This window comes from Callithrix jacchus, chromosome 9 (genome assembly GCF_049354715.1).
Source record: "Callithrix jacchus isolate 240 chromosome 9, calJac240_pri, whole genome shotgun sequence".
NCBI lineage: Eukaryota > Metazoa > Chordata > Mammalia > Primates > Cebidae > Callithrix > Callithrix jacchus.
Genome location: NC_133510.1, coordinates 124,755,331 through 124,768,163, shown reverse-complemented (window position 1 = coordinate 124,768,163; position 12,833 = coordinate 124,755,331). Strand labels below are relative to the sequence as shown.

The 12,833-nt window shown below is 52.4% G+C and overlaps 1 protein-coding gene across 26 annotated transcripts in view; it reads left to right on the top strand.

Moving 5' to 3' along the window:
- The window catches only part of KDM2B (lysine demethylase 2B), a 161,456-nt gene that overhangs the window by 39,636 nt on the left and 108,987 nt on the right, over positions 1-12,833 (top strand). For 23 of the 26 annotated variants that reach the window (XM_078337465.1, XM_078337461.1, XM_078337460.1 and 20 more), the window contains one exon: positions 12,381-12,474. In XM_078337465.1, the coding sequence (XP_078193591.1) occupies positions 12,381-12,474 (94 nt within the window). Of the gene's footprint in view, positions 1-8,510; positions 8,729-12,380; positions 12,475-12,833 lie in introns of those variants that run through there. The other 3 variants (XM_078337474.1, XM_078337473.1, XM_054239001.2) reach the window with 1 other exon arrangement.

Below are 12,833 nucleotides of genomic sequence, written 5' to 3'. Positions count from 1 at the left end.
GTGACTCTCCTGCATCAGCCTCCTGAGTAGCTGGGATTACAGGTGCACGCCACCACGCCTGGCTAATTTTTGTATTTTTAGTAGAGACAGGGTTTCACTATGTTGGCCAGGGTGGTCTTGAACTCCTGACCTCAGGAATCTACCTGCCTTGGCCTCCCAAAGTGATGGGATTACAGGCGTGAGCCACCGTGCCTGGCCAGGAATCTTTATATTTATTTATTTTTGATTTTTTAGAGATCAGAGTCTTGCTTTGTTGCTCAGGCTACAGGGAAGTGGCACCATCCTAGTTTACTACAGACTCAAACTCCCGGGCTCACGTGATCCTCCTGCCTCACCCTCTGGAGTAGCTAGGACTACGGGTGTGTACCTGGCTTTTTTTTTTTTTTTTTTTTTTTAAGTGTCTTTCTGTTTCCCAGGCTGGAGTGCAGTGGCGTGACCTTGAGTCACTGTAACCTCCTCTTCCCAGGCTCAAGCGATCCTCCCCTCTCAGCCTCCCAAGCTGTTGGGACCATAGGCACACGCCAGTACACCTGGCTAATTTTGTTAAAGATGGGGTTTCACCGTGTTGCCCAGGCTGGTCTTGAACTCTTGGACTCAAGTGATCCACCCACCTTGGCCTCCCAAAGTGCTAGGATTATAGGTGTGAGCTACCACACCGAGTCAGTATTTTTAAAAATTAATTTTTTTTTGGCTGGGCGCGGTGGCTCAAGCCTGTAATCCCAGCACTTTGGGAGGCCGAGGCGGGTGGATCACAAGGTCAAGAGATCGAGACCATCCTGGTCAACAAGGTGAAACCCCATCTCTACTAAAAATACAAAAAATTAGCTGGGCATGGTGGCACGTGCCTGTAATCCCAGCTACTCGGAAGGCTGAGGCAGGAGAATTGCCTGAACCCAGGAGGCGGAGGTTGCGGTGAGCTGAGATAGTGCCATTGCGCTCCAGCCTGGGTAACAAGAGCAAAACTCCATCTCAAAAAAAAAAAAAATTATTATTATTTTTTAAATTTGTACAGGTGGCAGTGGGGGAATCTCTCTGTGTTGTCCAGGCTGATCTTGAACTCCTGGCCTCAAGTGATTCAGATTGTTGGGAATATGGGTGTGAGCCACTGTGACTGCCGGGCTTAGGACTCAAAGATTTTCTTTTTTTTAAAAAAAAATTATTTTTTGAGAAAGAAAGAGTTTTACTCTGTCGGCCAGGCTGAAGTGCAATGGCGAGATCTCATCTCACTGCAGCCTCCACCTCCAGGGTTCAAGCAATTCTTCTGCCTTAGCCTCCCGAGTAGCTGTGTTTACAGGCTCCTGCTAGCACCCCCTAGTAATTTTTGTATTTTTCATAGAGACAGTAGAGACGGGGGTTTTGCTGTATTGGCCAGGCTCATCTCGAACTCCTGACCTCAAGTGATGTTCCCACCTCAGCTTCCCAAAGTGCTGGGATTACAGGCATGAGCCATTGTTCCTGGCCTCAATGATTTTCATGTGAGATGCTAACAAGGGGTAGGAGTGATGGAGTTGAGTGGGGTAGCTGCCACTTCACGGGAGACAAAAGGTTTGTGAGGAGTATCTGATTCCGTTTGTTACCTTAGTGCAAGACATGATCCTCGGGAGTAGTGGGTGGACTTCAGTGCGTAAAGGGAAGTCCCCGTTCTCATGGAGTGTCCATTGCACTGAGAAAAAAGAGACAGGAGAGCAAACGAGGGAATAGTGTAGGTTTCACTGTCATGAAGACACATAACGCAGGAAAAAGGATTGGGCTGATTAAATACCGAAGACAAGGTGCCTCTCTGCTATGGCCTTTCTCTTCATCTCTACCCTGCAGAAATGTGTTGGATTCGTAGAACGATTTGTCTTGGAAAATTCCTTATAACCACAGAGACCGTGGCTGTTAACTTGGGAGTATTCCTGCATTAGTTGCTTATTGCTATATAATAATTATTCTAAAACTTCACAGCTTAAGAGAAATTTTAGCAGCTTAAAAACAGCCAACATTATCTCACAGTTTCTGTGGTTCAGGAATTGGGAAACAACTTAGCTTGGGTGGTTCTGGCTCAGGGTCTCTTACAAACTTGTATCAAGATACAGGCCTTGGCCATGTGTGGTGACTTACACTTGTAATCACAGCACTTTGCGAGGCCAGCGGAGGTGGATTGCTCGAGCCCAGGAGTTCAAGAACAGCCTGGGCAACATAGTGAGAAATCTTGTGGTGTGGGGAGTGACGCAGGCCTGGGCTGCAGTCATGTGAAGGCTCAGCTGGGCTGCAAGATCCACTTCCAAGATGGCGCATCCCCATGGCTGTTGGCAGGAGGCTTCAGTCCTCATGACATGGCAGTGGGTTTTTCACAGTGAATGGTTCAAGAAACACCAAAGAGAAAGCCACAGTGCCTTTTATGACCTAACTTTGAAAGTCACATATTTCTCCTGCTATATCCTTTTTTTTTTGAGACGGAGTTTCGCTGCTGTTACCCAGACTGGAGTGCAATGGCACGATCTCAGCTCACCGCAACCTCCACCTTCTGGGTTCAAGCAATTCTCCTGCCTCAGCTTCCCTAGTAGCTGGGACTACAGGCGCACACCACCATGCCCAGCTAATTTTTGTATTTTTAGTAGAGACGGGGTTTCACCTTGTTGACCAGGATGGTCTCGATCTCTTGACCTCGTGATCCACCCGCCTCAGCCTCCCAAAGTGCTGGGATTATAGGCCTGAGCCACCACGCCTGGCTATATCCTATTGATTAAAAGCAAATCACTAAGTCCAGCTCATACTCAAGGGGAGGAGAATTTAGCGCCACCTCTTGAAGGGAGGTGTTACCATGCATTTGTAGACGTGTTTCAAAGCCTCCACAGTTCCCTAGTTCTATGACATGGGCTCACCTTTTCCACTTAGGACCCTTGGGTTCTGTAATGGATTCTGGAAATGGATTAGTGAGTCTCCTCCCCTCATTTGCTCCTGTAGGATACAGGGCTTGTAGGGATTAAGTTTCTTGGTGGAATGAAGACACACTGTGGTCTGACAAGCAGTAAAGGGGCTCAAAAGCCCAGCAAAATGGGGACCCCACGTAAAGCATGGGTTTAGCCCCCAGATAATTGATGGTTGAGTTCATTCTCTTCCCCATATACTTTGCGGGGGGGTGGCAGGAGGAGGAACTGGGGAAATTTTGGGGAGTGAGAAGCTGACACACAGAGAGGACGAAAAGGAGACATTGAGCTGAGCACATGTTGGGGCAGCCTCTGCTACTCCCTCACGCCAGCCTTCCTTCCTTCCTTTCTTTCCTTCTTTCCTTTTTTCTGAGATGGAGTCTTGCTCTGTATCCCAGGCTGGAGGGCAGTGACGTGAACTCTGCTCACTGCAACCTCTGCCTCCTGGGTACCGTTTCAAGCAATTCTCCTACCTCAGCCTCCCGAGTAGCTGGGATTACAGGCATGAGCCACCATGCACAGCTAATTTATTTTTGAATTTTTTTGGTAGAGACAGGGTTTCACCATTTTGACCAGTCTGGTCTTGAACTCCTGACCTCATGATCTGCCTGCCTCAGCCTTCCAAAGTGCTGGTATTACAGGCGTGAGCCACTGCGCCCGGCCACCTTTCTTTTCTTTTCTCTTTTATTCATAGGACTCTACCTGATAAATTAAATTTCCCTCCCTCCTTCCTTCCCTCCCTTTGTTCCTTCCTTCCTTCCTTTTTTACTTTTTAATTTTTTTTTTTTTTTAATGAGACAGGGGCTCTGTCACCAAGACTTGAGAGCAGTGGCACAATCAGCGCTCACTGCAGCCTCAGAGTCCTGGGCTCAAGGCATCCTCCTCTCTCAGCTTCCGGAGTAGCTGGGACTATAGGTGTGTGCCACTACCCTTGGCTAATATTTTAAAAAACATTTATATGGCTGGACACAGTGGCTCACAACTGTAATCCCAGCACTTTGGGAGGCCTAGGCAGGTGGATTACCTGAGGTCAGGAGTTTGAGACCAGCCTGGCTAACATGGCGAAGCCCCATCTCTACTAAAAATACAAAAATTAGGTTGGGTGCAGTGGCTCATGCCTGTCATCCCAGCACTTTGAAAGGCGGATCACTAGGTCAGGAGTTCAAGACCAGCCTAGCCAACATGGTGAAATCCTGTCTCTACTAAAAATATAAAACTTAGCTGGGCATGGTCGTGGGCACCTGTAATCCCAGCTACTTGCAAGGCTGAGGCAGGGGAATCATTTGAACCTAGGAGGTGGAGGTTGCAGTGAGCTCAGATCACACCATTGCACTCCAGCCTGGGTGACAGAGCAAGACTCCATCTCACACACACACAAAAAATTTCATGTAGGCTGGAAGCAGTGGCTCATGCCTATATTCCCAGTGTTTTGGGAGTCCAAGCTGGGACGATTGCTTGAGCTCAGGAGTTCAAGACCAGCCTGGGCAATGGAGCGAGGCTTTGTTTTTAATAAAAAAAAGAAAAAAAAAATATCCAGGCACAGTGGTGTGCTCCTGCAGTCCTGGCTACTCAGGAGGCTGAGTCAGGAGGATTACGTGAGCTCAGATCATCAAGGCTGCAGTGAGCTGTGATCATGCTACTGTACTTCAGCTTGGGCGACAGAATGAGACCCTGTCTTTTTTTTTTTTTTTTTTTGAGAAGGAGTTTTTGCTCTTGTTGCCCGGGCTGGAGTGCAATGGCATGATCTTGGCTCACTGCAACCTCCGCCTCCCAGGTTCAAGTGATTCTCCTACCTCAGCCTCCTGAGTAGCTGGCATTACAGGCGCATGCCAGCATACCCAGCTAAATTTTGTATTTTTAGTAAAGACAGGGTTTCTCCATGTTGGTAAGCCTGATCTCGAACTCCCGATCCCAGGTGTTCTGCCGTCCTCTGCCTCCCAAAGTGCTGGGATTACACGTGTGAGCCACTGTGCCCTGCCAACCATGTTCTTATATATATATATATATATATGTCTCATTTAGTAGAGACAGGGTTTCATCACATATATATACATATACCCCTCATTCGTCACCAGAAGAGACGAATTTTTAAGAGACTGGATCTTTTGATTGCCCAGGCCGGTCTTGAGTTCCTGGCCCCAAGTGATCCTCCCATCTTGCCTCCCAGCTGGGATTGCAGGCCTGAGCCACTACACGTAGCTCTAGCAGGTCTTTCATCTCCTCTTTTCTTGTTTTTTGAGACAGAGTCTCACTCTGCAACCTCACTTCCTGGGTTCAAATGATTCTCTTGCCTCCGTCTCCCAAATAGCTGGTACTACAGGCACATGCTACCACACCCAGCTAATTTTTGTATTTTTAGTAGCTACAGGGTTTCACCATGTTGGCCAGGCTTGTCTTGAACTGCTGACCTCAAGTGATCCATCTGACTTGGCCTCCCAAAGTGTTGGGATTACAAACTCAAGCCACTGCGCCCAGCCCATATCCTTGAAGGGCCTGTTTCTCCTTGTACAATGTAGGAGTTCTGCAGTCTCTGCCCTGCCTTCCTCCCATGCTATGGGGGAGACAGAGCTCACAGTGGTTGTGGAAAAGGGTTTACAGCTGGGCAGGATGTTTGTCCATCTGGCTGCATTGGAATTTGGCAACCTCTACTTTTTTTTTTTTTTTTGAGACAGAGCCTTATTCTGTTGCCCAGGATGCAATGCCAGTGGTGTGATCTCAGCTCACTGCAACCTCTGTCTCCTAGGTTCCAGTGATTCTCCTGCCTCTGCCTCTTGAGTAGCGTGCATCACCACGCCCAGCTAATTTTTAGTATTTTTTTTAGTAGAGACAGGGTTTCACCACGTTGGCCAGGCTGGTCTTGAACTCCTGATCTTAGGTGATCTGCCTACCTCAGTCTCCCAAAATGCTGGGATTACAGGGGTGAGCCACCATGCCTGGCTGCATCCTTTACTTGTCAATCAACCCTCTTTCACATATGAGGGCTTTTATGTCTACCTTGCATATTCACCTTTTACCCCAAGACCACCTCTCATCAACCATGTTTGCTGACATCGTAAATGATCATCCCTGCGTAGTAAGTCAGATAGGGAAATTGGCCTGGCACAGAGAAGATGCTGCGGGCGATGCACTAGACCCCAGGCCTCTGGATTCCTGGCTTCTCTTTCAACTGCTCTACCTTGAAAAGAGGAACAAAGAAAGACAGCATTCCTGTGTGTGTGGACCAAGGCGCCGTGATAGACACTTGGCATGCATATCTCAATACTTGAGGCAGGAGATACTATCCATTTTACAGACAAAGAAACTGTGGTTAATAGCGGTTCAGTGCAGGTAATGGGTGAGTACAAGGCAGTAGGGTTAGGTGAGGCATGGTGGCTCATGCCTGTAATCCCAGCACTTTGGGAGGTGCAGGTAGGTGGATCACCTCAGGTTAGTAGTTCAAGACCAGCCTGGCCAACACAGCAAAACCCCGTTTGCTGGGCGCAGTGGCTCACGCCTGTAATCCCCGCACTTTGGGAGGCCAAGGTGGGTGGATCACCTCAGGTCAGTAGTTCAAGACCAGCCTGGCCAACATGGCTAAACCCCGTCTCTACAAAAAAACAAAAATTAGCCAGGTGTCTTGGTGGGCACCTGCAATCCCTGCTACTCGGGAGGCTGATGCAGGAGAATCAGTTTAATCTTGGAAGATTAAATCTTTAAACTCCAAGGTTGCAGTGAGCCGAGATGGCACCATTGCACTCCAGCCTGGGTAACAGAGTGAGACTCCATCTCAAAAAAATCAAATCAAAACAAAATCGAAACCAAAACAAAACAGAACAAAAAACCCTTCTGTACTAGAAAAAAAAAATAAAAATCCGCTGGCTGTAGTGGGATGCCCCTGTAGTCCCAGCTACTTCAGAAGCTGAGGCAGGAGAATGGCTTGAACCCGGGAGATGGAGATTGCAGTGAGCTGATATCACACCACTGCACTCCAGCCTGAGCCACAGAGCATGACTCTGTTTAAAAAAAAAATAATTCACCAAAGACATTAGGGGCTGGTGAGGCTCGTGGGTAATGAGATTCCTTTAAAAGTAAACAAACAAACAAACAAAAAATGCTGGCCAAACCAAGTGCTTCTTGGGCCTGGTATGACCCATGAAGACACCAGTTAAGAGGCCCCTGATTAGTGGGACTCTGAGTTGAAGAAAGGGGGAAGATCAGTCCAATGTCACACAGCCCAATGGAGTAATTGCAGGGTTGCTGCAGGGTGCAGCACTTACACAGATGAATCAGATATGGGCCCTGCCATCAAGGAGCTGAGGGATTTGTGTCTAAAAACATAACCATCTCATGTGGATAGGCTGGGCCAGCCATCAGAGCTGTCTCCTTTCCTAGCTCATTTAACCCCACATTTATTTTTATTTTTGAGAGAGAGGGTCTCCTGTCTCACCCAGGCTGGAGTGCAGTGACACAGCCATAATTAATGTCAGCCTTGACCTCATGGACTCAAGCAATCCTTGCACCCCAGCCTCTCTGGTAGCTGGGACTACGGGCATGACAGCACCACTGCGCTGATGACCTTGTTGTCTTAGGGGTAAAATGAGATCATACATGTAAATGGCCATTATTATTATTAGCACTTGGTAATTAGAACCTGTTAATATTCCTCAGTAGTCCCTGTGGCTAGGATTTGGAGAAAGAATGCAGAGGCTGTAATCTGCCCCTGGAGAGGCCATCGGACCACCTCCCACCCACTTGTGGTTTGGGGGAAGGGTGTGGCCGGTGGGAGGAGGGCGGGGACTCTGGTGATCTGGAGGGCGGGACTTCTGATTTGAATGGGATCACCACCTGCAGCCGGAGGTTACTGGTGAGGTTTACCTGTCACCTCTGGACTCCTCTTAGAGTTAGGGCATATCAGGTGGACCTAATGGGGGCAAAGCTGAGGGACTGGGAGACGGGCAGCCTGGGTGAGCCCTGCCTCTGATAGACTGGTGACCTGAACTGGAGGCTGGACCAGCAGAACTCGAGGCTGGAGTCACAAGGCTCTGTGTTCTTACCTGAAAACAGGGAGATTCCTGGGAATGACTTTCTAGGGTCGTCGTGATGTTTCCATTAAGTAATCCAGGTACCATAGTTTGGAAGATGCGGTGAATGTGTATTTATCTCAAAGGATTCTCTCAATCATGCTATGATGTAGGGCACACAGTTACTAAGCCACCAGGCAGGGAAAGGGGCAGTAGAAGAACATTTTAAAATGCAAAGTTGAACTTCAGTGCTGAGCAGTGAGGACGCCCCTCAGAGAGGGGAAGTGAGTTGCCTAAAGTCACACAACTCGTGGGCCTTGGGGTCAGAGCCGCTTCCCCCTTCTCTGCTCGGCCACACTCGGGATCCCACACTCCCCGCCGCCCCTAGCTTGGGACCTTTACATGGCTGTCTGGAGGCGCGCATTTTAGGAAGGTGGCTTTGCTGGCTCTGGAGCACGGGACGCAGGGGGTTGGGGAGAGCCAACCCTGTATCCCTACCGGCCGGGCGAGGGGCGTCTCCTGCCGGCGGCCCGTGCTGCTTCCCGGTCGCCCCGCGGCCTCCCTCCGCCTCCCTGTCTGCCCCGCGCCGCGGGTGTTCAGTTTCAGCGCGGGTATGAGCGCAGGCAGCGCCGGGCTCCCCGCGGAAGGAAGGCAGCGAGCGGGGGCCCGGTGTCCTCGGCCGGGGCCTGGCAGCGCCGTGGAAGGGGCTCGGCTCGCGTCGCCGCCGGGAGCGGGGCCAGGCGTGCGTCCAGCCTCCGCCGCCGAAGGGGACGCCCGGGATCCGAAGGGGACGCCCAGGAGCCGCCGCCGCCGAGGGTAACCGCGGGCCGCGCTGCCCGGGCACCCCCTCCTTTGTGGCGCTGCGCGGGGCGGGTGTGGGTGGCCTCCCGCCCGCGGGCTGCACGGCTGGCGTCGCGGAGCCGCTCTTTGTGTCTCCCAGGGTCGAGTGTGCGCCGCGCGCTTGGCACCTCCCGCACCCCTTGGGTGCCGGCGTTCCAGGGCCCCTCCCGGTCCTTTCCCCGCGGGGACGCCGCCTGAGCCTCCGGGGGAGTTACGCCAAGTTGGAGGGAAAAGGGTGGGGCGGGGCTGCCCCGCCTCCGCAGCCCCCAGGCAGCGCCCCAAAGTTGGTGCTGCAGGTGCAGCGACCCTCCTGCCGCCCTCCTCCCTGCCTGCCCGGCTTTGGCAGGCGGGAACCTCCTAAGGGCTCAGTTTGGGGGCTCCTGATGATCTGCCGCAAACTCGGTGGGTGCCCTGCTTCACAGAAGCCACCTGAGCTGGGGGCGGCCCGGGGCGCGGCTTTCCGAGCAGGGGGCGGCCGAGGCCCAGGCGGAAGCGGGGCTAGCCGGCTGGCCGTGGGGAGAGCTTAGCGGCTGTGGCACCGAGCCGGGGTGCCCATGTGACTGCGGTGTGCTTGGGAAGAGGAAGCTGCAGAGGTCAGTGCAAAGGCGTCACGCCAGAGCAAGCGCGCGAGCGAGCCGGGGGGAGCCCCGGAGCCAGCTCAGGGAGGGAGCGGGGGTGGCCTGCCCGCTGCAGGGGCCGGACAAAGCCACGGTGTCCCAGACACCCTGGCTCTTCTAAGGCGTGCGATCGCAGGGTGGGAGGGGCGGCCAGGCTTGGCGGCCAGGAAATGAGGGACACTGGGAGGAGGGGCCTCTCCAGGAGAGGCAGGTCTGGAAGAGGCGGCCCCAGCCCCCCTCCCCCAGGGGCCTCTGGATGCTAGAGGGTGACCCAGAGGGCAGATCAGACGCAGACTCAACTTGGAGAACTTTTCCTGCACACTGCAGCCAGCTTGCAGGGATCCTCGTTTTCTGCACGTGCTGGGGAGGTTGGGGATGGGGGAAACTGGAGGATGGCAGGGTGCGGGTGACCTGGTTAGCCAGGCAGCCCTGCGGCCCACAGCCCAATAGGCGAGCTCCTGTCCTCTCCTCTCTGCTGTGGGTACCCGCGGGCATCCAGCTGCCAGCAGGAGAAGCATGTTCTCCCAGCTCCACCACGAACAGACTTAGATTGTTTTCCCTAGACTGTGTTCAGCTGAGGCCTGGAGGGGGTGGAAACCAAGGTTAGATTAAAAAAAGAAAAAAAAAACCCGTAGACGAAGAGATGGTTTTAGGGAAATGAGGACTAATATTTTGAAGTGGTGCTTAGAGAGGAGGCCAGTGTGGTCTGGTGGGGGTGGGGTGGGTGAGGGCTTCAGGACCCCCTCTTTCCTCGGAGAGAAGAGGATCACCCAGGCCTTCAGGCTGGGACCCCGCTGGGCCCAGCCGGCCTGCAGGTGAGGACGGTGTGGAGCCGGAGTCGGGACTGTACCGCCCCAGTGCCAGCTCCGCAGCCCGCGCCTGTCTTCGTGACAGCCTGCGTCCTGTGCTGTCAACTACACCCCTCCGATGGGGTTGCTAGGCAGCGGGGCTCTGATGTACTGGAAGGCCTTCTGATTTGTCAGCCTCCTGCAGACACATGGTTAAGGCTCCTTCCAGCCTATGGGGAGGAGGGACGCGGGCACGCCGCCTGCATACTGCTGAGCCCCCGGTCCACCTGAAAGCGAGGTGCAAAAGGCAGCCAGAGGGAGGGAGGGGGCACCTGGAGCCCTCTGCCTTCTAACCAGCTCAGCCCCACTACCCGCATTATCTCCACTAGGGCCGGCGCGCTGGCTCCTCCCTGTCCGTCCCCGCCCCATTCCTCCCCTCTTCCCCAAACCATGGAAAAGCAAAGTGCAGCGGGGAAAAGAGGTCAGTGGGGTAAGCATGTGTTGCGGGCTCTGGAGGTGCCAAGGTGCATGGGCGTGAGCGGTGGGGAGGCTGCCCATCCATGCCACCTGGGCTCTTGTGGGAAGGGGCTAGTGGTCGGGAGGGGTCCCTGGTACCGTCATCTGCCAGGCCTGGACTTGGAAGCCTGCTCTGTGCCCCCTCCTCCTTAAGCTCTGCCCTACTCCTACAAGAGCAGCAATTGGGGGAGGAGGGGAACCCTGGGTCTTCCTGCAAGGAAGGGTGGGCTCTGCCACCCTCCATAGCACTGAGAATGGGTGGCTGCTGGCCGGTTCCTGCCTCTCCTTGATGCACTCCCCCACCCCAGCCTCCAAGGTCCAAGTTTTCCCTCCTCCTCCTCTCTTTCTATGAGTGGCCACCACCCCCAATTTAATTTCTCTTCAGTTCTTTACTTGTTTATAACAGCCTTACGGAGACATAATTCATAGACCATTCACCCATGTCAAAATGTACAATTCAACGGGTTTTAGTATGTTCACAGAGTTTTGCAACCACAGTTAATTTTGGAACATTTTCATCACCCCAGAATGAAACCCTGTAACCATTAACAGTCGCTCTCCATTCTCCTGCCCCCTAGCCCCTGACACCCACTAATTTGCTTTCTATCTGTATAGATCTACTCTGGACGTTTTGTATACGTGGGCCAGACACCCAGCGGTGTTTTGTGGCTGAACCCCCCTTACTTTTCTGGCTGCATTGCTTACTTGGCAGTCAGTTGCAGTTTTGTTTGTTTGTTTGTTTTTGATCATTTAACTTTTCCTGTGCATTGCTCGTTTAGTAGTGTCACATCCTTAGGGGCAGGGGTCCTCTGCATTCTTACGCATTTCTCTCAAGGCCAAAGCTGGCTCAGGGCTGGACCTCTGGTTGAATGAATGAGATGAATGGGACTGGTAATTGGCAAGCTGTGCAGGTGGTTTATAACTGAATTCCAGGGGGCCCAGCTGCTGCAAAGGGGGCTGGCAGCTTGGGAGAACTGTAGGTATCCACGCTGTGAAGGAGCAGAGAAGAAGCCTCTAACTGGGGATGGGCAGAGGTGGGGCAAGTGTAGAAACCCACCCTGTGTAGGCTGGGTGTGGTGGCTCATGCCTGTAATCCCACCACTTTGGGAGATTGAGGCAGGTGGATCACAAGGTCAGGAGATCTAGACCATCCTGGCTAACATGGTGAAACCCCGTCTCTACTAAAAATACAAAAAAATTTAGCCAGGTGTGGTGGGCATGCCTGTGTGATCTCAGCTACTCGGGAGACTGAGGCAGGAGAATCGCTTGAACCCAGGAAGCAGAGGTTACAGTGAGCCGAGATCACACCACCACACTCCAGCCTGGGTGACAGAGCAAGACTCCATATCAAAAAAAAAAAAAAAAAAGAAAACAAACAAAAAAAAAACCAAAAAAAACCCCAGAACCACCCTGTATTAGGAACCTGTGAGGTAGCCTGTGGTTGCCACTTCTCACAAGAATCTGAAAACAAGTATATGGCTCCCAGCCTCTGGGGTAGGTAGGCGACCAAGGAGATTCGTCACCTGATCACAGGGGCTTCCCCCACGGGGAACTCCGATTACACTTGGATTTTTAAAGAAAAAAAATTCCCCAGTGTCAGCGTTTATAAATGGGTGCCAATTTGGGACCTCTGAAGTCCTCTGCTCACCTCTTGTGATTTAGTCCTTGACTTGTGTTTTGTTCTGTCTCCCTGCCTCTGTGCTGCAGGTACTGTCTGATGAGTGTGAAAGGTTGTTTCACCGACTTCCACATCGACTTTGGAGGCACTTCCGTTTGGTACCACGTTTTCCGAGGTGGGAAGGTGAGTTTCAGTTGCCTTTAACTTTTTGTGCATCTCCCGCTGTTTGTGTGGGGAGGGGCTCACTCACCACCTCCCTCCTCCAGCCAGCCCTGCCCCAGGAATTCTTTCAGGATCACCCTTTTTAAGATTTTTTTATTTTTAAGTAATAGGATCTTGCTCTGTTACCCAGGCTGGAGTGCAGTGGCGAGATCACAGCTCACTGTAGCCTCTACCTCTGGGCTCAGGCAATCCTCCCACCTCAGCCTCCCGAGTAGCTGGGACCACAGGCATGCACCACCAGGCCCGACGAATTTTCATATTTTTTTGGAGAGACAGAGTTTCAGCATGTTGCACAGGACTCCCAGCTCAAGTGATCCTCT